Source organism: Felis catus, chromosome B2 (assembly GCF_018350175.1).
Source record: "Felis catus isolate Fca126 chromosome B2, F.catus_Fca126_mat1.0, whole genome shotgun sequence".
NCBI lineage: Eukaryota > Metazoa > Chordata > Mammalia > Carnivora > Felidae > Felis > Felis catus.
In genome coordinates, this window is record NC_058372.1 from 32,310,190 (window position 1) to 32,335,359 (window position 25,170).

The following is a 25,170-nucleotide window of genomic DNA, read 5'->3' on the forward strand; positions in this document are numbered from 1 at the left end:
GGCGCCCCTGGACTTACTTTTATATAGTCATTTCTATTTTCCTCCTGGAGGTGGTGGTAGAATAAAATGTTTTCTGCTCATATTTTTCTTGCCATAATTCTACAATCATCTTATTGATTTTTCCCTATAACTAAAGAAAAGTCTGATCATTGTCCTTCTAAATGTAAAACTTGGTTTAAACAAAACTAATAAATGTATTAATTTATATTATTTATCTATGCAAAGTAACAAAAATAACACTTATGTTAGAGTGAATGATGCAACTAACCATTACTTTATACCACCCTGTTCTTCCTTTAGTGTACTTTTTTTTCTTCATCTGTAAAATGGGAATAGTAATTTCTGTCTTAGAGAGCTATACAGCCAAACGAGACATCTGTCATAAGTATAATAACTCAACACATGTTCATTTCCTCCTTTCTCCTTTTTTGCCACTACAGCATTTCCCGAAAACTCAGATTAATGTGGAGAAATCCCAGGGTCTCTCTTTCTTCTAAGTGTAATGGGTAGGGGGCATATCTAGGAGGCGTTTTGTGAGACGGAAGAAAAACGACTTTCTCTGGAGAGGAATCCCTCTCCTCACTCTGATCCCTCCACTGTCCACAATGGGGTTTTGAGATGATTTAATGTTTTAAAAAATAGAAATAGGGGTGCCTGGCTGGCTCAGTTGGTGGAGCAGTGACTCTTGATCTTGGGGTTGTGGGTTTGAGCCCCACGTTGGGCATAGAGATATCTTTTAAAAAATGGAAATAATGTGGATACGGTATTTATATCTTTGTTTAAAGGATGTGTTAAGGATTCTAAGTCCATATGAAGACAGTCTCTTCTATTACACTACATGTTATACTATACACTATATTACATATCACTGTATAAGGGGGGGCGGGGAGGAGGGATTGCCCCACACCCTCACTAGGGTAGCACTTTGCTCTGAACCTACACAGAACTCTTCTCTCACACAGCCCAGCAGCATTGTTACTCAGGCTCCTAGAAACCTCGTTCTTTTTCAGTAAACACGGGAACCCATATCTCTAAGCCCAACCCAGAGCTTCCCTTGCACTCTGATTCACAACACCCCCAATTCAGAGATGCCGGACGGTGCCAAATTTACCCCATCTTTCCCTGGTGTGGTCCACCTGAGAATTTTACCAAGAAAATGATCCCATTCTAGAGGAAGCCTCACTGCCTGCCAGAAATGAATTGGAGAAGTTGCTCTCAGTAAAGTCAGAGGTCAGGTGAGAAAGGGGTCAGATCTAAACATGAGAAGATTGGTGAGTGCAGCCTGTGTGGGGCCAATCATCACAGAAGTCTGAATGTTGCGAAGTAGTTTCACTGTGTGATGTGATGAAGCAGGCAACTTTGAAGAACTGTCTTCCTGCTGTGTTCTTAGACAAAGCTGGGAAAAGTTGAAGCATTAGGCACCAGGAATGATTCCAAGATTGCAAAGCAAGAGTTGAGATAAGTGGAGCAGAGAGTTTTTCTGATTTGCATGTTGATTTCAACAATGGACGCCTACTCAAATGTTACTCTGCAGATGTCACTTGCACACCTTCATGCTCTCCCCTCCATTTGGTTGCCAAATCCCATACTCCAGGTGGAGGGAGATTCTGTGGCTTTAGTCCCTTCAGCTATTAAGTGACTTTCTCAGAAAAGTCTGTTTTCTGCTCATATTAGTTCATCACCTGACCTTGGTCTTGTGAGGCTGCCCCTCTACTGGATCATTCATACAGTTTGCTGGGGATCTGCTACCTGTCCTATGCTCAATAGGCCAGATCACTGCTTTTTGTTCCCTTATTATCCGGTGGGCTGAATTTCCCCTCCCCCACATCTTTGATATGCCATAGTCTGGTGTTTACCTTTTTAACATGTCCAGCAATTGGTGAACATGCCCCAGAAGCTGGGTTTGCTGGTTTTCTGGTTCCTGACCTTTGGACACTTCCAGCAATCTTTGGTAACCATTCCATCTCTCCCTCTCTGTCAGGCACGCGCGCACGCACACACACACACACACACACACACACACACACAGGATTAGAGATTGAATTAAATCCATATTTTACAAGTGTCTTTGATCGGGGCCTTTACATCTGAGGTGGGTACAACTGGAGCAGGATAAGGTGGTGGTTTTATTTTAATTAATGAATTAATTTTAATTTATTTCAAAGCTATTCAGATGATTAGGTCACAAAAACTTACTCATTTCACTGAGTGGTTTGGGCAAAGGAAGGATTTTGTCTGGATGGACACCTAGTGACCTGAAATAAACTTTTTTCAGACGAGGTAAACTAGCAGACACATGAACGTAAACTGTGGGGTGGGGCGGGGAGGCAGGGAGATGCTGGGTACAAGGCCAAGGTGGATTTCATACCCACACCGCACAACTGAGCAGACGACACCCAAACACGCTTCTCTCCCGGGGCTGGACTGGCCCCAAATCACTGGCCCCAAAGACTCAGGAATCTAGACCTCTTTGATGGAAACGAAGCTACGATTTCAGAAGAACCACCATTTTGAGAATTTAGCTTCCTTAATACCTGCGGAATCCATATGCTCCCCTGCACCCCCATAAACCCCTGCCTTATCCTATGCCTCCCAACTTCTCACGCCTTCCTTTCGGCAACCCCGGAATACACTTAGATTTCGGTTTTGGAAACTTCATTCTGGCGGAATAAAGGGTGGAGTGGAGGGGACCAGGGTAGACTCCAGCCAAACGTTTTGGGGCTCCTCATGCCTTAACAGGATAGAGTTCCAACTCCTTCCTTACAGGGGCAGAGACAGCCACAGCTCGCGCCACTGCCAGCCCGCCTTCTTCCAATGAAAGTCTTCCAGCGGTTCTCAAAACTCAGTGGGGAGGTGCGCCCGGGGGCCCCGCCCACCAGAGGGCACGCTGGCGTGCTCGGTGCGGCGACGGCCATCTTGAATTCGGGCAGCCCGCCCGCCTCCACGGTCTTCTGAGCCCTGGGGCGGTGGTGCGGCGGCTGCGCGCGGGGGTTAGAGGGGAAGGATATACCCCCTCCCCGCTGACCCCCTGGCGGGCCTGTGCTGCAGACCAACGGCCCCGTTCCCCACCGGGTCGGCTTCTACGTAAAACTTCGAGCCAGTACCCTGGTGGCAAGTGCCAGCTCCCGCCCATTCTACCTGGTGACTCTGGGCGGGTACCTCAGTTTCCTTTATATAACTGTAAAGTTGGGAGTTTAAAGCCCCAGCCCCACCTCCCAATCCCCCAGGTCACCAGCTATAAAACCTACTGATTGGGCGTGGATGATAAATTCTCCGCATAAGGCTTGGCTCGTAGTATGTGTTCGGTGTAGGTTGTCTGTGAACTTTCCCTGCAGACTGCAGGCTGCTTTGTAGCCACCACCCTTCCAGCTGCAGGGGGGCGGGATATCCAAGGGTGCAGTCTGTACTTGGACTGTTTGAAGACCAGGTCCAAAGGGAGAGGGGATTGGCAAGACCCCCTCAGGGAGTGCAAGTGAAGCCCCTAAATCCTTTAGGACTTGCACGCGACCATTTTGGAAAGGTGTCAGAAACACAGACCAGGGTGCCCAGGACTGGAAAGACTTTGGAACATTTGAACGCCCCCGTGCTTGTTATTTTTATCACTCCTAGCTGCCTTTTCCCATAGGGACTCCTATGTAGCACAAAATTCCTGGAATCAAAAGCCCTGTGTGTGCTGGTTGTGGGGGACATGGGGAAGAGAGGACTGGGACACTGTGTCCCAGGCAGAGCCAGGTGTGGGGGTGAAGGACTTTTTGGGCCAGCATGGATGGAGGAGGCCCCGGGGAGAGAGGCATTCAAAGCAAGCCTAAGGTGGCCTCTAGGAGTCCCCAGGCATGTGCAGAGGCTCTACCAGCCAGAGCCCAGCAACTTGGAGTCTCCCAACTTCCTAAAGGGTGGGAAACTTGCCTGGGACACAAAGAGATGAGAAGTGCCTGGAGAAGGGGCTAGGAAAGGTGGGGAGGGGCCTAGGCCTTGTAGGGGGCTGGGGCCTGGGAAAACCACACCCAGCCCTCTACTGGATTCTGGAGGCCTAATATGAGCTTTTATCCAGTAATAAACCAGGTAAATACGAGGCTCGCCCAGGCTCCCCCAATCCAGCCTGGCGGAGGGACGGGTAGCAGAGGATATAAAAATTACCAAATGGGAATCAGAGATTGCAGTTTATTTCAGACACACTCAGAAGGTGGGGGCTGGCCAGTGGGTTCCGTCTGCATCCCCTCCCTGCATTTGGCTTAATCTACCCCCAAACCCCTAGACTGTGCAAGATAGACAAGGCATTCCCACCCCACCCACAGGAGGGGCTTAGGCAGGTGAGGAGTGTGGAGAGTGGGGGGGGTCAGGGGGGTGTAGAGTTCAAGTATTCACAGTTTCCCCATCCACACCCCCGGATTACACTGTGCCCAGGCCGTGAGGGAAGATCCCAACCCCAGGGTTCCTAGTGGCATTAACAGCTCTTTTCTCAGAAACCTCAAGACGAGTTCCTTATGCCCTTTCCCTGGCAATAACAAACCAGTCCTAAATTCTGTAGTCTGGGCAAGGAGGGAACCTCAACACTCCACTTACCCAAGACCCCTCCTTCCTTATTTGGAGTGATGGGGTCAGGGTGGGCTTCACTTATAGTGAATAGGTTGGGTTTAAGGTTTAGATGAGGGGAAGGGAGAGAACTGAGGATCTTGGGAGGGGGGCTTGGGGGCTGCTGATGAGGTTCTGACAGCTCTGGTCTGCACCCCCAACTCCATCTCTACCCCACACTGAGGCCCAGAATCCCTGAGAGTCCACTGCAACGGTGATATGGGGTGGGGGGGAGTGGAGCAGGGGGAGAGCTTAGGAAGGGCCAGGGCTGGGCTCCAGGCCCAGCAATCAAGCTCTGACCTTCTAGAACACCTAGCTGAATCCTGGGGAACACAGGGTAGTCTACTAACTCCCACACCCAGACTTCCTGGCGTGGGGAGAATGGTGGGAATGGGTGGGGGGAGGGTCCTTCCAAGGGTATTACATAAAGATATAACCATTAAAAATTTTGAGGGGAGAGTGACTCTTAGCCTCTTGCTTCCCCAAGTTGTGAATCTCCCCAGTGCCCAATAGGTAGGGCTGAGGGTGTCCCAGAGAGCCGAGGAAGAAGGCTATAGCCCCTCTCTGACAGGATGGGGCCCAGAGAGGGGGCCCGTTAGCACCATGCAATGTTGGGGCACCCCTGGCAGCCTAACTGACCCCCATGCAGGGGCCCTCCCAAAGCTGGAGTGTCCACTTGCTAAAGCTTCTGTATTCTTGAGGGGGGACCCCTGTAGAGAAGGGGGGGATGGGAGATGGCTTGGCTGAAGCCCAGGCAGGGGTCTCAGCCAGGACCCCAAAGGGCCCCTCTGGGAGTCATGATTTGAAGAATCTTCGTACCACAAACTGGCCCAACAGAACCACAGACAGAACTATCAGCACGTTCACGATGGGGCCATTTCCCAAGTTCAGGGCTGCCACCTGCCAAGAGACAGAGATAGAGGGGCTGACGGCACATACAGGCACTCCAGGGCCGGGGTGGGGCTGGGAGAGAGGCAGCCCCAGCAGCGGGGAGGAGGCTGCCGACGCTTGGGCACTTACCCAGCCGCCCCTCTGCGCAATCCACCGGGCAATGCAGTGACGCAGCATGACGTCGACCACCAGTTTGGTCACCTGGCCCAGGAAGCCGGTCAGGCCGTGCTGGTAGATGTGTAGAGCCAGGCGGTAGCCAAAGCCCAGGAGAGCCACCACTCGGCCCCAGTTGATGCCGCTCTCAAATAGACTGCAGGTAGAGTGTTGATATTGTCAGTGGAGACCCCCAGAGGGCCCTTCAGCCTGCTTCTCCTCTCCCACCGTCCGGTGGCAACCCACCCCGCTCCCAGCTGGAAAGCAAAATGGCTTAGCTGTGACTCAAGGTGGCAGAGGTTGCCCCAGCCTGGCCTCAGTTTGGGAAGAACTTGCATCTCTGTGAAAGGAGGAAACTCAGAGGGCGTCTGAGCGGGGTGCTGCCGCCAGGTTGTGGCCCCAGCGCCGCAAGTGCAGAGGGGCAGAGAGCAGGGAAGGCAGAGCAAGCGGACGGAAGCAGCAGGGAGATTACCTGTGGGTGTTGCTGCTGGCCTGGCAGCCCGAGAGACAGCAGAGAGAAAAGGACAAAGAGGAGGTTAGGACAGGACCTGGAATCAGAGTGGAGTGGGGAAGGCCTCGAAGGACAGGGGCAGGATGTTTCAGCTCTGGGCGCTAATCCTTGATCAGTCGCCTCCTCCTACCTTCACCCCAGCTTCAGTCACCTCGACGCTGACTCCTAACCCAGACGTAACAGCAGATGACACCTTTAAGTCCGGACACTGTTCTAAGCGTCTTTCCTCTATTTTACAGACGTGGGGACTGAGGGCCATAGATTCACAAAGCCGGTAAGTGGCAAAGCTGAGATTTGACCCAGGCATGTGGGCTCTCTAGCCACACCAGATGGCCTTTCGGATACCACACTGTAGCAAAGGGAAGCCATTTCCAGGACATTAGCAATCTGACCATTTTTGGTATGAAATATGGTTCCAGATCAGAAGGCCAGCTGTGTCTCAGCTGGGCTGGGGAGCTCTGGGGACATCCCTACTCCGGCATCTCTATAGTCCTGATCTATCTGGTCCAGTCCCGAGTGCCCAAGCTCACAAGAGCTGTGAGCTTATATACCAAAGAGGAGCAGTCTGGGGCCCAGAGAGAGAAAGACAGGGCCCGAGGCCATGTGTGAGTCAACAGCAGACAAGGGGTGGTGCACATGTCTCTTGACACTGACAGAGAAGCGTGTATCTCCCATCCCACGGGCAGGGCACAGTGCGGGGGTGACAGCGCAGCACAGAGGCCAGGGCCAGGCTACCTCGAGGCAATCTTGGTGAAAAGTTCATAGGCGTTCTCTGCTGTGGGTTGCAGGCGCTGCAGCATGGCCTGGAACTCTGAATCGTAGCGCTGGTTGATGTTGTCCCCAATGATGGCGAGCTGCCGACCCACCTGCCCCATGGTGCTGGAGAACAGGAGGCAGGTAGGTGAGCAGGCAGAGGGCGGGCAGTGCTGGGGCCTGGACTCGGGGAGAAGGGGTTCTGCCCAAGATGCCCCTGGCCTTGTGGACCCCTCCTTGGAAGTTCCTGACCGTGTTCTCAGACATGAGGGCAGAGCGCAGGATCACAGGACAGGCATATTCTATAAAGGGTCCAAGATCCCCGATCGGTGGGGGGGGGGGGCAGGGGCAGGGGGGAGCCCCAAACAAAAAGGGCCTCCCCAGTTCCCAGGACCTGAACAGCGGCCCCATGTGAGCCTCCGCCTCCCTGAAGATACCCCCGTGGGCCCAGAGGGCCATTGCTCACCTGCTAGGTTCTAGGGGCAAGGTGACTATTTCTGGGTCAGTAGGCGCAGCTGCCCCCTCAGCCTCCTGCTCCTGCTGATAACGGTGAAAAACATAGCTGCGGAAAACCTCCTCGGTGTCCCGGGCTACCTGCTCCTCTGAGGATCAAAGCCAGGAGTCAGGGAGGAAGGGCTGGACGGCCCCATGCTTTGTGGATGGGTCTTTCTTCCTCAAGGCCTCAGCTGTCCTCACCCGTGAACAGAAGTGTCCCTACTCCAGCCCTTAGTTAACAACTAGTGCTTATCGCGTATAGGATATTTTTCTAGCACGTTTCACTGAAGCCTCATAATAGCCTTGTGAAGCAGACGAACACCCCAGTTTACAGGTGGGGAGCTGAGGCACGGGGTGTTTACATAACTCGTACAAGGTCACACAGTCAAGAATGAGCAGTGGAGCCAGGACATAATCCCAGGCATGTGGGCCCCTGAGTTTTAGTGTGTACAGGCTGGGTAGCCCTTATGGCTCGGGGAATGTGGGAAACAAAATTTAGAATTGCAGCTTTGGGTCCAGAAGAGTTACATAGGGACACAGTGACATACAGGGGACTGAACCCAAAGCCCAGGGAGCAGTCTGTAGTGGGCTGGGAATCGCAGCCCTTTGATGGTCCCTTGGAAAAGGGAAGAAAGGCAGCCATCTTACTTCCTCCCCAAAGTCATAACAATCGCTTTCACCAGTCAGCAGGGCTGCCGGGGTGATAAGCCTAGGAACTTCCTTCTTTCTCCTACGGTAGGAATAGAATAGCCACACCCCACTCTTCGTTCTTCTCCTCACCCCCTCCTGCCTCTCTTCCTGGAGATGGCGTGGTGCCCACCTCACGCTCACTCCCAGGCCTCTCCTAGCCTCTGCCCCCCACCCCCAGGCCCAGACTCCTCCCCACTTCCAGGGCTTAACCTGGACCGCACTGCAGCTTCTGAGGTCACCTGCACACACCTGCACTGGGTGGGGAGATGCTTTCTGCTTTACCCAAGGTGAGTGAACGGGGGCAGGAGAGCCTGCCTGTAAGTCTGGCCTGGCCCTGTCCACTCCTGCTCTCTCCATCCTCTCAGACAGCCCTGGTGGCTGTGGGATGGGGGAGGAGGGCAGAAAGACCCTTACCAGAAGTAGCAGACGGGGCAGTCTCTTCACACTCCTGCCTGGGAGGACCTGGGCCTTGCCCGGATGCCATTTCTCAGGTCCCAGTGGAGGGCAGCGCTATCCTGTGGGGATGGGTGAGAGACAGCAGAGATGGGGACGGGCAGGGGCTGTTGATGAGGGGGAGGGTCCCCCACTCCCCCAAAAGACCCCTCCATCCTAGCTCCAGCCAAGCCTCATTTCACCACCCTGGGTCCCTGTGGAGTCTGTCGGCAGAATCAGAACTTACTGAGCATTTCACTAGCAAGAGAGGGCGAGAAAGGCAAGGCAGTCAGGATTTGTACCTAGGGACCTGGACCCCCCAGCCAGGGCCCTGGGGAGGGGTGGTTGGAGTAGTGCCCTCCTGGGTCTCAAGTCCTCTTTCACCTCGCTCCTGGGTAAATGAGGCTGGTTGCAGAGGCTGGGGTTCCTTCTGCTGCTCCTGGGGCCTCCTGTACCCTCCCTAGCACACCCTTACCACAGGATTACCACCTTCTAGCCAATGACCCATGAAACCTGTGCTCAGAGGTCCCACTTCCCCTTGGCTGGTCAGAGCACCCCTGTTTTCCAACTCAGGCCTGTTAGCTACGAACACTTCCTGAGCACCTATGGTATACTTCTACTGCTCCCCCAGGGGTGTCAGACACTGAAAATGCACATTAACCCAGCAAGGTAAGCATCATCATGCCCCTTTTACAGGTGGGAAAAGTGAGGCACCAAGAAGTTGGGGCCCGAGGCCACATAGCCGCTCAGGGAGTCAGGGTGGTAATCTGAATTTCCATGAGTTCATACGCTCAATACTCACATAAGATTTACTTTCCAGTTTGTGGACCTCAGAGGGTACCCTTTCAAGACAAGATCACCTGTTTACGTCCTACCTTGGCTCTTCCCATTCCTGCCTTGCCGTGAGCTGAGGAAGTCTTCTCCACAGCTCTCCCACCCCGCCCCCCACCTGACATATGTATCCCCACCACATACCTGCTGTTCTGTCCCTGGCCCCAGTTTTCCTCTTTGCTCAATCCTGGCCACAGCCCTGATCTGCTCTGTGAACCCTCAACAGAGGGAGTATTTCCTGGACGTGAGCTGTTTCACTTTCAATTCTCACCCCTTCATACCCACCCCAAAGCTGCCTCCATCACTCTTTGGGGGAAGTGGCCTTCCTCCTACCTCGGGGGAAGGCCCGGTCCCACCCTAGGCTGAGCACAGCCACCGCCTCCTCCCAGGGAGGACCTGACTACCCTCCTCCCCGCCCAGTCCTCCTGCCTCTCAGGCCTGGGGCCATTTTCGAAAGTGCCCCAAGGCAAGAGCTCTCCCGGAAGGTGTGGAGGAAGGCTCTCCACCCCTCCACTTACTGGGGGCAGGGATACGGAGAAGCCCGACCCTCCCTTCCTCTGTCCCTGGGCGCCGGCTTGAAACAGATCTTTGCCTGGCACACCCCCATCCCTGCTCCTTCCGGAAGATGCCGTTCCCTCTCCCCTGGTCCCTGAACGAAACCTGGAACCCCCAGGACAGCAGGGCAGGAGATTGCTGATTGCACCACCAACTCTCTCTGCCGCTACCCCAGGGGCTCACTGCTGGGGAGTAGGTGAAACATCAGAATGGCCCCCAGGGCCAGAGGCCTATGCCGACCTGGGCCTACCCTTGCCCTCATCCAAGTGGCCTGACTTCCTGGTAAGGGGAGTCCATTGCTCTCTACTTGCTGGGTTTAGAATATTCCCCAGGAGGAGATGCCTGGTTGGGCTGCAGACCCAGTCTAGGGCTCCTAGGGCAGCAGGAAGCACCAGGAAAGTTCTCTCCCTGACCTTGACCTTGGCTCCGATCTCCACTCCCACCCCCCACCCCACCCCGCCCCAGACTGCTAAAGGACCTGGTTCTTTGGCACCCGATTTCTTTGACAGGAAGGGCAATGGGGGAGCTGTCTGAGGGGAAGCCAGAGGGAGCCCCGGCTGGATCAGGCCCCCAGCAGACGTTGGCGGAGCTGCCCAGGCAAGTCTCCAGGCCTCCCTGTCCCCACCTGGCTGCCTGCAGGCTCCTTGTACCCCCTGGGCCTGGGGCTGCCGAAAGCCGGGAGGATGGGCAAGACCCTCCCACCTTACCTGCCAGGACCCTCGCCCAGGCCCGGGATGGCTCACAGGGCCAAGGCCAGAGATCCTGAGGGGCCAGCGGCTGCTCCTGGGGGTCGGGTGCCCAGGCCCAGCTTCCTGGAACAGGCGTCAGTACAGTCCCGATGTCTGGACGCGGCTTCTGCTTGCCCCAGCTTGGCCCTAGGGACCCGCGAGGCTGCCCGGATCCTAGACGTGCCGGCTCTTCCCGGCTCCAATTAGCTCCCTCTAGAGGAAGTCGCCGTGTGGCCGCCGGATGCTGATGAAGGGCCTATAGCCTGGGGGTCGGTCTGGGCTCGTCCGCAGAGGAGGTGCTCCACCCTTTACACTTGGCCCCGGCCAGGTGGCAAGGCTCCCCTTCTCCCACTTCTGATTTCCAGTCCCCGTCTTTGATCTTTACCCTCTTTCATGAATCAATACCAATAAAAAAGGCAGGATGGCTTCAGCACCACAGTGTGCCTTGCACTTTAGTTACCATTCTCTCATTGAATCTTTTTTTTTTTTTTTTAAACAGTATGGTACTAGCTTTATTAATTTATTTGGGGGGGGGCGTGCACGCGCGCACGTGCACACACACACACACACACACACACTCACACGCAAGCAGGGGAGAGGCAGAGGGTGAAGGAGAGAAAGAATTTTAAGCAGGCTGCACACTCAGCGTGGAGCTCAATGTGGGGCTGCATCTCACTACTGTGAGATCATGACCTGAACCGAAATCAAGAGTTGGATGCCTAACCCATCAGGCCACTCAGGTGCTCTTACTGAATCTTTTCAATAACTCTTGGAAGTAGACGCTGTCCACTGCCCCCGTTTTACAGACGAACAAACTGAGGCTCAGTGAGTGGGCTTAAGGAACTCGCAGGGTCACTAAGCTGGGTTTATAATCAAGTCTATAGGTGTCGTGGGAAATAATAATACTAACTTGAGATTCAACGTGCAATTAAGACGGGCGCACAGGCACCCTGGTGGTCTCTAGAGATTTGAAATCCTAAAGGTGACAGGCAGATAAACAGAGATGAAAACAGGGGTGTCTGGGTACCACCTGAGGATGTGCAAGTGGATGCTGAGAGGCAAGAAAAGAGGGAGGATAGACACTATCTGGCTGTGAGGAGTGGATTTGAAAGACAAGCCAGGTGGAGAGAGTTGTGTGCAGAGGCCCCAAAAGCCCCTGCCCCATTCCCAGTCCAAGGACCCCCAGCTTCCTCTGCCTGCTCCCCACCCCCATGCCTTCTGGAGCCTCATTAGCCACCTCATTAGCCTCCAGTCTGCCTTCCCGTACCTTTTCCCCCTGCCTCATCGACCTCCTGCCCTCTTTGCCCCCAACGAATCCCCTCTACCATGTCTTCCTCCCAGGCTCCCCATCACTCCCCTGCCCTCCCCCCGCCACCCCCGGCCTTTGCCTTCTAGAACTCTTGGAAGTTTCCAACTGGAAGTTTTAATTTGAAAACTCCTCCTGTTCTTAAGCAGTTGGTGGGGTGGCTGTGACGGCCCCACCCTTCGAGTCAGGGTCTCTCTCGGGATGGAGGCCCCAGCTCCAAACCGTCAATCCCGAATTTTGGGCCGCTCCTCCATGTTCCGCTTTTTCCGTAGCCTGGTGGGGAACAAGGGCAGCCCAAAGAGCTCTGACAAGACCCCGATAGGGAGTCGGACACGCCCCTTGCGAGAGCAAGCCGCCACCCCATTGGTGATGAACCGCCATGGAGGGGTGGGGAGGAAGGAGCCAAAGCCATCCACCACACTACCCTACATGCTGTCTGTGGCCTTGCCACAGCAGGACCCCTTGGGGCTAGGGATGGGGGACACAGGGGCCCAGACCCCTACCCCCACGGAAGTCCTGAGGGTGGGGGCCCAGGGTGTAGAGGTGAAGCCTGTCCTGCCCAGGAGAAGCCAGGAGGTGCTGGGCAACCTGTCTGGGAAAGAGGAAACGGAAGAAGAGAAGGAGGAGGCGGTAGGGGAGGCCTCCGGGGATACAGAGACCTCAGACAGGTGAGGGACCGGGCCGTGGATGGCGGGCGGGAGCCTGGGATGGGGGTACTGGGGCAAGGATATGGGAGGACCCCAATTGAGGAAGGCCCGGGAATGTGGGTCTTCAGATGGGTAGAGGACTGGAATAAGGCACGGGGGTTGATGGAGGGACAGATGTATCAAGGATGGGAAGGAGCCTGGGGGTGAGAGTATTGGGCGGGGGGCAGAGATGGGGTGGGCCTTCCCACAAGTCAGGGGATGTGGGTGGAGGCCAAAGATAGAAGAAAGACAGGCTGGGAACTGGGACGAGACAGTGCCAAGGTGAGCCAGGCCACCATGGCTTCCCAGCTCCTTCCTGGTCCTCACTCCACCCTGCCTTCCCTCCCCACTCTCTCCCTCCTCATTCCCACTCCCGTGTGGACCTGGCACCACTCCCTGTAAGGAAAGGGCCCACCTCCCCCTCTGCTCCCCACCTTCCTCCTCACTCTACCTTCAAGGGAAGATAGCCCCCTGTACGACGAGGACCCCAAAAGGCCCAGCAGGGAACTGTTGGAGGCAAGAGGGTGGAGGGGGCTGAGCAGGGCCTATAGGAGGGCCCTTGGGGACTTTGGGGGGTTTAGGGAGCCTTTGCCACATGTCTGGGCTCCGCCTGCTACCCCCATCTGACTATGCTTTGGGATCAGGGGCCACTTTGCCCAAGCTTTGGAGTTGGAGCAAGGATGCCTGCAGAGGGCCAGGGGGCCACTGGAGGTCAGCCCCGAGACCTTCACCAGGGAGGAGGAGAAGGAGTGTCTGCTTGACGGTGAGTGTGGTGGCCACAGGTGTCAGGCCAGTGCCAGAAATAGATCCTGTTCCTCAGACTCCTCAGGGGTGTGGGGCCTGGAAGGACACAGGATAGTCTGAGGGAATGCTGAGGGCAGGCTGCGTGGATCGGAGTCCATTCCATTCCCCTATGCCAAGTCGTGTGATAGTGGCAAGTTGCTCCCCGCTTCTGTGTCTCAGTTTCCTCATCTGAAAGGAATGAGACCATAACAGTATCTATCTCAGAGGGCAGTTGCAAGGAGTCAATGAAATGTCCTTTGCAAAGTGCCTGGTACTGTGCTGAGCACATAGTAGGTGTTTGCTAAAGAAGATGAGGGAACCTCCCCCTCACTTCAGCCTGCTCAGTGCCCTTGCCCTCCTCGGCCTGGGCCTGGGCCTGGGCCTGGGCCTGGGCTGCCCCTTGTTCCTGTCAGCCTGTCAGTGACACTGCACCTTCATAGGAGACCTCAGGCTGGCCTCTTCGAAGGTGGGGACAACTCCTTGGAACCGCCGCCTCCTCACCTTGTACAAGCAGCTTCAGAAATCAGCCGTTGCCAAGGTCTGTAGAACCAGGCTGGGGCGGTGGGGGGTGGGTGAAGCCTGGTTGGGGCTCCTCCTAGCATTTGGCTGGGCCCCAGGATTTGGGGCTTGGGCAGACCCCTCTTAACCTGGTGGGTTCCCTCCTGCTTTTTGTTTTATCTGGGGGTGGGGCTGCACGCTTGGGTCCCTGTCATCCTCACCTGCTCAGTGGCCCGGCATGCCCTCAGTTTCCTCTCAAGGAAGGCTTGCCTGATGAGGAGAAAGGCAAGGAAGAGGAAATGGAGGAAGAGGACAGCTCATTCAAGGTCTGTGTCCCAGGCATTGTCACCCTGCAGTCACCGCTGCATAAGACTTTTAGGTCAACAGATACAGTGGGTAAGTGTGGCGCCCAACCTGCCCTCCTCAGGCCAAGGGGGCTGCACTCTGGCCCTGACTCATAGGTGTGATACCAGTTCTTACCACCAGGTGGTACCAGAGGACCTAAGATGACCACTGGAGAAGGGGTTGCAGGGGGACCAGTGGGTGGCTCAGCAGGAGCTGCAGGCTAGGTCTAGCTAGAGTCCTCCTTTCTCAAGGTTTGGGGGGGCAGTGAGATGAGGATTGTGATTACGGCTTGCACTCCAGAAGCATCACCCACTCCCAACCCAGAATTCTAACTTGTTCAGTGGGCATCTCCGTCCCCGATTTTCCCATCACACCCTGCTGTTGACAGTGCCCCAGCACTACCCAGACATTGTGAGCAGATGACTCAGTGGTAGTGATATGACATGATAACATCACATGATCATTGTTGACATTCACATAGCCATTACTATGGGCCAGACCCCCTTCTGAGCACTTTTCGTGAAATACTACTTCGCAACTCTGAGGTAGGCCCTATTATAATCTCTACTTCGTCGTGAGGAAACTGAGACACAGAGAGGTTAAGTAACTTGTCCAAGGTCACACAGTAGTAGGTGGCAGAGCTGGGATTTGAACCTAGGCAGTTTGGGTAGTTCCAGATCCTTGCTCTTGAGTCTGTGGCTGGTGGAGAGTGGAGGCATATGTCTGCCCCTTGCACGCTCTCCCCAGGAGGGGAATAAACTCACATTCATGCAGGTGGGAGGGAGCGCTTGGCAAGTGAGTTTGCTGGCAAAGTCAGGGAGGTGGGTGGGTAGTATCTGGCTGGTTCCAGGTAATGGAAAACATAAGGGCTGGGGCTGGGGGTGACCAGGGACTGCACACGGCTGGGATGAGGTCTGGAGAGCTGGAGCCGCCTGCCTGTCCCATGCCCATCTCTCTGACTCTCAGGTTTCGTGGAGTCGGAGTTAAAGAAGCTTTTGGTAGTACAACGGGAGTCCCGCCTCTGGAAGATGGGCAGTCATGAGGGCCGGGAGCTGCTGACCCAGCCAGAGATCACCCTGGAGGAGGCAGGCATTGTGGACGGCCAGGTAGGCCTGGCCTGTCTCGACCACCACCCCCTGCGTGACGGCACTAGAGAGAGCGGGGCCTCCCACTCCATCGGCTCCTGGCCCTGACTCCAGCCTCCCACTGTCTGGGTAGGGAAGGCACAATCCCTTCTTGGTGGTGGTATTTCTGAGTAGGACCTTGAAGCCCTGTGCATACAGACACTTCTCCATCAGTCTCTCTGTCTCTCACTTGACCCAGCGTCCCAAAATCCATTAAAATTAAAAAAATAAATTTTAATGTTTATTCATTTTTTGAGAGAGAGACAGACAGACAGAGTGCCAGCGAGGGAGGGGTGGAGAGAGAGAGGAAGACACAGAATCCAAAGCAGGCTCCAGGGTCTGAGCTGTCAGCACAGAGTCTGACAGGGGGCTTGAACTCACAAACCATGAGACCATGACCTGAGCCAAAGCTGGACGCTTAACCCGACTGAGCCACCTAGGTGCCCCCACTAAAAAAAATTTTTTTAATGTTTATTTATTTTTGAGAGAGAAAAGAGAAAGAGTATAAGCAGGGGAGGGGTAGAGAGAGAGGGAGGCACAGAATCCAAAACAGGCTCCAGGCTCCGAGCTATCAGCACAGAGCCCGACACAGGGCTTAAATCCACAAACCATGAGATTATGCTTGAGATGAAGTTGGACACTTAACTGACTGAGGCACCCAGGCACCCCTAAAAGTCCATTTTTTTTTAAGTCTTAACTTTGCCGTTCACTTGCTGTGTGGCCTTGGGCAAGTCTCTTCCCCTCTCTGGGCCTCAGTTTCCTCATCTGTACGATGAGGTGTTTTGTCTAGGTGGCTTTAAGTCTTCCTTGTACATCTGTAATTCACATAATGTTGCTCTTATTATATTGCTTTCTCTCCCATTCACACCCACACTTACTCCCACAAACACACATATAGGTTACCTGTCTGTGTCACACCAAGGACCACCCACTGTCCACCTTCCTTGACACTGGCCTTCGAGGTCAGGCCTGTCCCAGACTCTCTTGAGCACACATGGATGAATCTGTTGTGAAAAAAATGTGTCCATGTCCTTTTTGAATTAATTTTCATTCATTCATCAACCCGTTCTTTCATTCGGTGGACATAGGCCCCTGACGGTCTGTGTCGTTTACTTTTGTGGGAAAGTAAAGGAAAGAGAATCAGGTTCAGAGGCCAAAGCCTTTAGCTGAAGCCCTGCTCCGGCACTGACTTGCTCTGTGACTTTGAATGCAGGCTTTGGCTTCCTGTAAGGAAGGGGACACTGGTGGAAGGATCAGACAAGATGGAGAGGGGCTGCCTGCCAGCCGCCAAGGGCACTCTAGTGTTAGGGATATGACTTACCCCCTTGGGGGAATGAATACCAGAAGCGCATGCCCACCAGGCACTGAGGGGCAGCCCTCTCACTGTCCTAAGCCCACATGCCTGAGTTACAGGAGCCCCTGTGTGCTGTGGGGAACAAGGCCGTGCACCTCACCCTGAAGTACACAGCTGGTCAGCTCTGGCAGAGGCTCTTGCTTTTGCCTTTTCACACTAAAGGGATCTCATCACCCTTCCGGCCCCCTTCTCCTCCCTCTCCCTTCCAGAACCACCCCTGAGCCAGGGGCCACAGTCCAGGGGGTAGCCTGAGCCGAATTGGGGGGCCCTAGGGAGTTTCTGGGTGGTGGCAAGTTGGGTCCCAGCTCAGTCCTCACTTTGGGGACAGAGCTGCCCCAGGAATATCTTCCTCCTGTGGGTGTTTCAAGAGTCCTATCCTCATCACCATCCCCCACTCTCTCCTTATCTGTCCTCAGGGACACCAAGCCGAGGGGGAAGGAAGCTGCCCCCCAGCCTTTTGGGAATGCTGGGGACCTAGGGGAGGGGCGCTGAGGCAGCTGAAGCACCACCCTAGGCTGGAGGGAAGGGTGCAGCCCCCCCTTGGTGTGGTGTCCAGGACAGAGGTGAGGGAAGGGAGAGGTTCGCTGGCGTGCCTGACTTCTGGGCTTCCAAGGATCCCCCCCAAGTTGGAGGGAGAAGGGTCCCTCATTCAGTGGGAGGGAGGTGGCTCAGGGCTGGTGGACTGGGGGCCAGCTGGGCAAATATGAGGGAGGGCCTGGCATGGCCTCAGGGTGCTTATCTCTGGGGATATGAAGGAATGTTCTGGGGATACAGAGCAGGAAGGGAGAGCCCAAAGATGCTGAGGCACCTTTTTTCACCCAATTCTGCCCCCTAGCACCTGCTCCTGGAAGAGATGGACGAGATGGGAAACTGGCCTCCAGAGTGAAGTTGGTGCTGGCCCTCCCTGAGTCTGCCCTGCTCCCAGATCCCTTCAACCCGAATAGAGCTTTAGCCTCCCTCTTCTGAGGGCACATCCAAGGAGCCCCTGGGGCCAAGAGGTCTTGATATAAATGGAATCCATGTGTCTGCAGGGTGGGCCTGCCCAGCAGAATGTTCCTACCCATCAGACTCAGGCCTGTGATAGTAATAAAACCCACTTTGACTTTTTGGCTTCCTTGGCTATGTGTGGAACCCTCCCCGCCCCCCCCCCCTCATCCTCAAGCTAGGAGCAAGCTCTCAAGCTCAAGGCTATCCAGGGTCTCAGTCTAGTCCCCAGTGTGGCAGCCCCAACTGCAGAGTCCTGGGTTCCAGTGGAGGGGCCCCAGTGGGGCATCTGAGCTGGAGGGCAAGAGGTTTGGTGCACCTGCCCTGGGGTGGGGAAGGACTGGTGGCCCAGAATGCCAGGAGAGCCCCTGCTCCCACAAGACCAGACCCTGTTGGTAGGAGCATCCCTGACTTCCCTCCCTCCTAAGTTCCCAGGCCAGGCTTGTGGCCTCATGGGGAGGATCCGGGAATTCTCCAGCAGGAACTTCCTGCCCAACCAGCACAGGGACAAAGCCAGGAAAGCGGCCCTGGGGCCACGGGGACCTGCTTGGAGGGCTGGCTGGGGGACAGGTAGGAGGCCCTGGGATGATGCCGGAGGGCCCCTGCTACAGGAGTGGGGGGCAGGGCCTCAACCTGCTGCCCCTGGTCATGGCTCCTCTGTGCCATGCTCACTGCCAGGTGCCTCTGGGGATCCTGGTCAGAGGGAGGTCCCGACATCTAGAAGACCCAACTCTAAATCCCAGAAGCAAGGATAGGCTTGAGTTGGGGGTGCACGATCCTGTGCCCTTACCGGCCATGGAAGGGCACACCCTCATACCTGGCTTTTCAGGGATCCAGCATCAGGGAGGGCGAAGCCCAGTTTGGATACCAGGAGGTGTTGCTCACCTGGAATCCTTGACTCAGGCTCTGGGCTGGGGAAGATCCTGATGGAAAAGCCCATCTGACTGCCCCTGCCTGAGTCAGCCAGGAAGCAGCCTTGTGACCCTATGACTCACCTATGCCCTAATTATTTCCTCCAGAGTCTTGGCTATGAGGAAGGGTGGGGGCCTTAGACAGTGGCCTGTGGGGGTCCCCTGGTTCCACCTGGACCCCCGGTCTCCCCCGGCACAGATGTAGCACTCCTCGCTGACCCCAGGGAGAGGATATTTCCTCTCCCTCCCCCATCCTAACAGGCCATGACCTTGTTCCAGGCCATGCCCAGGCTTGAGTGGGGAATCCCAGGGCCCAGAGCGCTGCAGGACAGCTCCTGCCCTCCCCCGTTGCCCTGTGGGTGGGGCCAGCCAGTGGAGTACACAGGCAGCCCCACATTCGGTTGGGGTAGGCCGGGTCCCCACTGGCAGCTCAGGCTCCTTGGCTGCCTGTGTGAGCCAAGTGTCCACTCATAGGTCACCTGTGCTCCTGGGGAGGGAGCGTTTCCCTCTCAGCCCCCACAAGGGTATGGCTGCTGGGGTTTGAGGCGGCAGGAATCTTGATTTAGTATGGGAGACTCTTAGGTGATGGCTCCCCTCTCTGCTTCTCTCTTGCCCTTTCTGCTGAGGGAGGGTCATGCCCCCACCTGCCGGGGGCAGGGGCGAAATTCCTATGAACTACAGAGAAGAAGGTCTATGAAGCTAGGAGGTGGCCTCTGCGAGCAAAAAGGGGGTTCTGTGCACAGGCATGAGGGCCTTGTCCTGGCCCCTGGGAGTCCTGGGCTGGTTTCTGTGGGTGGGACTGGTTTAGGCAGGGGTACATGGCCCAAGGACCTGCTGTTAGGGAAGCGCCAGTGGGGAAGTGCAGAGGGCTGGGTTCAGGCTCATGGCCCGTGGGGAGAGATCCTGAAGTGTCTGAGAGGCTTCCAGGGACCACTGTATGGACGCATCTGCGGGTCAAACCTGAGGACCCGGTGTCATTGAAATTTGCCTTCCCTCCTTGGGCAGATGGCAAGGGAGGGCTGCTCTGCACTGCTCTGTGGGTTGGGCCCTGTACCAGTGTGCTTGGCTCAAAGGCCAGAGGGCTCTGGAACTCGACCAGGGTGCATCTCTCTAATTCACTCAAAAGGCCCTGTTGGGTTGGCAGTGGCCCCGGGTTGGCCTGCGGGTTTGAGTGGAGCCATTATTTTGGAACTTGTCAGGTCTCTGCTCTTTTGGGTTTCTCATCTTTCCCGTCTTCTCCTGTCTCTCTCCTGTCTCTGCATGTGTATCTCTGGCTTGTGCTCCCCCACTCCCCCACCACGCTTTCTTTCTGTGTCACTGTCTCTATCTCGCTGTATCTCTGGGGGGATAAAGGTAAGATAAGCAGCCCCCAGATTATTCTGAGGGTATTTTGGGGGCCCACAGGTGGCTGAAAAGAAGGGGAGAGGAGGTAACTGGGGGAGGGGGTGAACAGATGGTCCCAGGGAAAAGTGGTCAGGTCAAAGCTGGGCCTGCCTTCCTGGGGAGATGGGGGGCGGGGGGACTCTCTCCCTGTGGGCTCCTGGGCAGGTCCTTTGAGGAGAATGCTGCCTTGGGCTCTGAGTCACTGGTTGTCAGTCTTGCCTATCCGGGGACAAGAGAAGGGTGAAACCACCTGTATTCTTTTCCAGGTAGGACATGAAATGGAGAACAGAGAGGCAGAGAGGAGAGACTCACTGGGTTGGAGCCTGGAGCCCCAGCTCCAGCGCTGGTGAAGGGTCCCATACCCCTCTGAATCTCAGTTTCCAATTTGCACAATGGGCAAATCACAGGGCTTCTCTTGTGGGCCGAATGAAGTGCTATTTGGCACAGAACAAATATTTATTAAGCTTCTACTACATCCCATTCCTATTGTAGGCACTGGGGAATAGAGCACAGAACAAGATGTACAAAACCTTTTTTTTTTTTTTTTTTTTAGCATTTATTATATTGCTAGTAGGAGAGACAATAAACAGATAACACATTAGGGAGCCACAAGTACTATGAAGAAAGATGACGCTGGGAGCTGGGGAATGGGATGCTGTTTTAGATAAGAGTGTTGGGGTGGGAAAGGCAGCTCTGAGGGGATCATGTAGAAGCAGGGGCCAGGAGGAAGTGAGAAAGAGGGAGCCTTGGGGGGGTGGGGGTGGGGAAAGGGCATTACAGCAGGGGGAACAGCAAGCGCAAGTGCCCTGAGGCAGGAGCAGGCACAGGTGTTTGAGGAACTGGAAGTAGACCCTTGTGGCTGAGCCGGAGAGGAGTGAGTGGGAGGGGGAGTAAGAGGTGAGGTCAGGAGTTAAGGAAGTATTTTGCCCATCTGGGTTTTTAGGGCTTATTTGGTCAGAGCAAGGAGTGACATGATATGGTTTACAGTTTATAGTTTATTTATTTTTATTTTTTTTATTTTTTAATGTTTATTTATTTTTGAGAGAGACAGAGACAGAATGCGAGTGGCTTAGGGGCAGAGAGAGAGGAAGACACAGAATCCAAAGCAGGCTCCAGGCTCGGAGCTGTCAGCACAGAGCCGGATGTGGGGCTCGAACCCACCAGCTGTGAGATCATGACCTGAGCTGAAGTTGGACGCTCAACCGACTGAGCCACCCAGGCGCCCCTATAATTTATTTTTTAACATTTATTCAGTTTTGAGAGACACAGAGAGACAGAGCGTGAGCGATGGAGGGGGAGGGGCAGAGAGAGAAGGAGATACAGAATCCGAAAGCAGGCTCCAAGCTCTGAGCTGTTAGCACAGAGCCCGACTCCGGGCTTGAACCCACAAACCATGAGATCATGACCTGGGCTGAAGCCCCTCGCTTAACCATCTGAGCCACCCAGGTGCCCCAATGTGGTTTACAGTTTTTAAAAGTCTTCCTTGGCTGCTGAGGGGAGAAGAGACAATAGGGGGCAGGGACTGAATCTGGGAGGCCACTTAGGTCGTGAGGCAGGTGGCCTCACCGGCTGCTGTAATTATTACAAGGGTCCTGGGCGTCGCTAGGGGTGGGGGTGTGTGGGGGGGGGGTCTTTCTCACCAGGGAGCGCCCCTGGCCCGCACCTCCGTGCAGTGTTCAGCCAGTGGCTCCCGCGGTGGCACCTCCCAGCCCCGCCCCAGAGGGTGGAGAGGGGCGGCCCGGGCATGGATCCGGGAAGGGCCTGCGGAAGGCAAGGAGGCGGCCCCGGTCACGTGTGGGCGATTGCAGCGCTAGGGCGGGAGGAGTCCGTTGGCGCGGGCCGCGCGTTCGCGCACCGAGGCGCATCAAATGCAGTCCGGCCACGACACCCCTGCCATCTGGAGGCCCCGCGGCTCGCCGACCGTGCGCACCTGGGCCAGCGCGGGAGCCACTGAACCGCAGGGTGTTTCCGCTCCCTGAGGCCTCGAGGCCTGTCCGGGCTGCCTCTGCTGAAGGCAGTTTGATTTAATTCATCAGGAGACCAAGGATAAAAGACACCTCCCTGGGGCGCCTCGGTGCCTCAGTCGGTTGAGCGTCCCTCTTTGGCTCAGGGCTTGATCTCACGGTTTGGGAGTTCGAGCCCCGCAAGGGGGCTCTCTGCTGTTAGCGCAGAGCCGCTTGGGATCCTCTTGTCTCCCCTTTCTCTCTGCCCCTCCCCCACTCGTGTGCTCTCGCTTGCTCGCGCTCTCTCTCTCCCTCTCTGTCTCAAAAATAAATATAAAAACAAATCACTGTAAAGAAGATGCATAATTAATAGGTAAAGGACTATATCTTGGAGAAACTTAAGAAGAAAAAAGACACCTCCCTGCCTACATGAAATTCACTGTCGGAAGTGTGGGGTAACATCGGACCCCTGCCATAAAATCAGATGATAATATTCCTGTAATACCAGGTTTGGAGAGCACAGAGGAGGGAGATCGTAATTCCAGCAGGGAGGAATCCAGAAGGCTTCAAGGAGGCGGCAACCATTTGTGATTTGGGCTTGCAAGAGGAGGCGAAATTAGATAAAGCAAGGGGGGAAGGGCATGCCTGCCAGGAGAAGCCTGTGGTGAGGGGAAGGTGTTCAGCCTGCACCACAACCCTGCTTTCCACCTCCCGGAACCACCCTGGACTGCTCTCCTGGGCCTCCTTGTTCGGTCCACCTGTTCATGCTTAGTCCTTTGTTCCTCGCCATCCATCCCTCTTCACACTGGCTCTCTCAGGGCCTTTCCTGGGGCCCCACATCACAGACACATCTTCCCCATCCTCTCAAAGCTTCTGCCCCACGACTGCTGGGTCTTCTCTGCTTCCTCTTGACAACTCCTGCCCATCCTGTACAGCTCAGCTCTAACACCTCTTCTCCTGGAGTGCTCACATCTCCCTGGCCAGGGACAAACAGGACCCGCGAGTTCACCTGCTCTCCCCAACCCTGGACACATATACAGTGAAGGCAGGGGTCTGGTCTCCCTGTCAGCAGTGCCCACCATGGTGGCTGGCACACAGTAGGCTCGACACACGCTGCTAGACTGAATGGTGGGGGCCGGTGGGAAGAGAGGGTTCAAGGATATTGCCAGAGAGATAGGCAGGAGCCGGATTACATAGGACCATGAATACCATCCTAAATGGCTTGGCGTTTATCCTCAGGGCACTGGGATTCATAGATCGCTGAAAGCTGGGAGAGTGGTAGGGCAAGATGCACCGTGGGGGATGGAGTGGAGAGGACAGGGGGCCGCCTGGCCAATTAGGAAGCTGTCACAATCGTCATAGTGAGAGGGGTGTGGGCCTGAGCTGGGACAGTGGCAGATGGGGTGGACAGGAGGACACTTGGGTAGTCGTTCTGGGTTGGGGGCAATGTTGTCTGCCAGGAACCATTTGGCAATGTCCGGAGACGTTTTTGGTTTGTCACCAGTTGGAGGAGGGTGCTACTAACATCTAGTGTGTAGAGAACTCTCTCTGGTCAGTTTCCTCATCTTTAATAAAGGTTATTAGGATTAAATGGGCTAATACATGTTTGGTGTTTAGAAAAGTGGCTGATACATATTAGACACTATGTAGCATGAGCTATTGTTATTTTGAAAGGTAAATCCTCTGTTCGGAGCCCTGCACTGGCTCCCCATCACCTGAGCGTGAGCCAGAGTCCTTTCCCCAGGCCGATGAGGCCCCTCCTCATCCGGCTGTCTGTGGGTCTCTGACCCCATCTCCTGCTGCCCTCCTTGCCCTATGTGCTCGGGCCTCACTGGTCTCTTTGCTGTGCCTTGCGCAAAATCATCCCGCTCTGGCTTCAGGGCTTTTGCATTTGCTATTCCCGCTACCTTGGAGGATCTGCCTTGAGGAATTTAGGTGAGGAACTTCCTTACATCCTTGAGGCCTTTGCTTAGCTGTCACCTTCTCAGGGCATATTTCTTTAAAAAAAAAATTTTTTTTTAAACGTGTTATTTATTATTGAGAGACAGAGAGGGACGGAGCATGAGCATGGCAGGGGCAGAGAAAGGTGGAGACGCAGAATCTGAAGCAGGCTCCAGGCTCTGAGCTGTCAGCACAGAGCCTGACACGGGGCTCGAGCTCATGAACTGTGAGATCGTGACCTGGGCCAAAGTTGGTCACCCAATCGACTAAGCCACCCAGGCGCCCCAGGGGGAGGGAGGGATATTTCTTAACCACCGTATGTTGAAAAAAAAATCATGTTCCCCTTCATCCCCTGCACCTGGCTCTATCCCTGTGCTCCTGCCCTGCTTTATTTTCTTCAGAGCACCTTCACCATCTAACATATCGCATATTTCATTTATCTTTGTGCTTATTGTCTCTCAACTGGGATGTAAGCTTCATGAGGCATCGTTGCCTGTTTTGCTGGCTGCCATGTCCCCAGGGTCTAGAACCTTACTAGCACCTTCCAAGTCGTCCTTAAATGTTGCTTAAATGAACGAATGGAGCGAGTAAGTGAAAAATCTAATCAGGAGTCAGAGAGGTAGGAGACAAATGGAGAGAAGGTAGAATTGCAGAGGGGAAGGGAGGGCCTGAGTGGACCTCTGAGAGGGGCCCGAGGTCCTGGCATGGCCTGGGGCACAGAGCCTTGTGAATCTGCCCTCTCCAGGCCTTCCATCCCCGTCTGTTTGCTGGGATCTGACTACAGGGAGTGCCTTGCTTTGCCAGCCAGGCCTGAACAAGGCGCCCCCAGCCCAGGCAGATGGCCAGGCCTGAACAAAGTGTCCTTTCCCCTCTGATAAGCTGCCTCCTTCCAGAGGCCTGTAGGGCCAAACATGTCTGCCGCCTGGGAAGTGGCTGAGGACCTGGGTGGGTCTCTGGAGTGGGCTAGGGAGTGGCTGCAGCAGCCACCCTGCCTGGAGGCTGAGCGAAGGAGCAAGGGCCAGGGGCCAGGGCAGGCCCCAGCCCCACACCAACTCCAGCATGCACCCACTCCCCATTCAATCAACAAATGTCTGTTGAGGGCCTGTTGGGAGTCTGGCTGTGGACAAGTCCCTGCCCTGGAGGCGATGAAAGAGACTGGGTGACAGGCTGCCACACACTGGGACACTGGTTTGCCTTGGCTGCTTTGCCTTGGGCTACTGTGGTATGGGCTGCTGGAGGCCTAGAGCAGCTTTGGGGACAGGCAGGGTACTGAAGAGGTATCTCACCTCTTGACCTCAGGG

The 25,170-nt window shown here is 55.2% G+C and overlaps 2 protein-coding genes across 5 annotated transcripts; one reads left to right on the forward strand and one right to left on the reverse strand.

The window, feature by feature from the left end:
• Nucleotides 1–4,147: 4,147 nt before the first annotated feature.
• BAK1 (BCL2 antagonist/killer 1) lies at nt 4,148–10,729 on the reverse strand. 2 transcript variants are annotated; one of them, XM_003986026.5, is made up of 6 exons: nt 10,591–10,729; nt 8,480–8,580; nt 7,347–7,482; nt 6,863–7,006; nt 5,593–5,773; nt 4,148–5,472 (listed from the first exon to the last, which is right to left on the reverse strand). In XM_003986026.5, exons 2-6 carry the CDS (start codon nt 8,547–8,549, stop codon nt 5,368–5,370), a joined length of 636 nt encoding a protein of 211 aa, XP_003986075.1. In that variant the 5' UTR covers nt 8,550–8,580; nt 10,591–10,729; the 3' UTR covers nt 4,148–5,367. The 2 variants fall into 2 exon arrangements, with proteins under 2 accessions (XP_003986075.1, XP_019686024.1); XM_019830465.3 differs by lacking the exon at nt 10,591–10,729 and adding an exon at nt 9,473–9,597.
• A 1,309-nt stretch (nt 10,730–12,038) lies between these two features.
• Nucleotides 12,039–17,814, forward strand: LOC101087741 (gametogenetin-binding protein 1-like). 3 transcript variants are annotated; one of them, XM_045057406.1, is made up of 6 exons: nt 12,039–12,585; nt 13,248–13,366; nt 13,827–13,924; nt 14,133–14,280; nt 15,196–15,443; nt 17,543–17,677. In XM_045057406.1, the coding sequence occupies exons 1-5, from the start codon at nt 12,119–12,121 to the stop codon at nt 15,420–15,422; spliced, it is 1,059 nt and encodes a 352-aa protein (XP_044913341.1). In that variant the 5' UTR covers nt 12,039–12,118; the 3' UTR covers nt 15,423–15,443; nt 17,543–17,677. The 3 variants fall into 3 exon arrangements, with proteins under 3 accessions (XP_044913341.1, XP_023109624.1, XP_006931689.1); XM_006931627.5 differs by having other exon boundaries at nt 12,040–12,585; nt 15,196–15,335; nt 17,543–17,814; XM_023253856.2 differs by lacking the exon at nt 15,196–15,443 and having other exon boundaries at nt 17,543–17,814.
• The last annotated feature ends 7,356 nt before the right edge of the window (nt 17,815–25,170 follow it).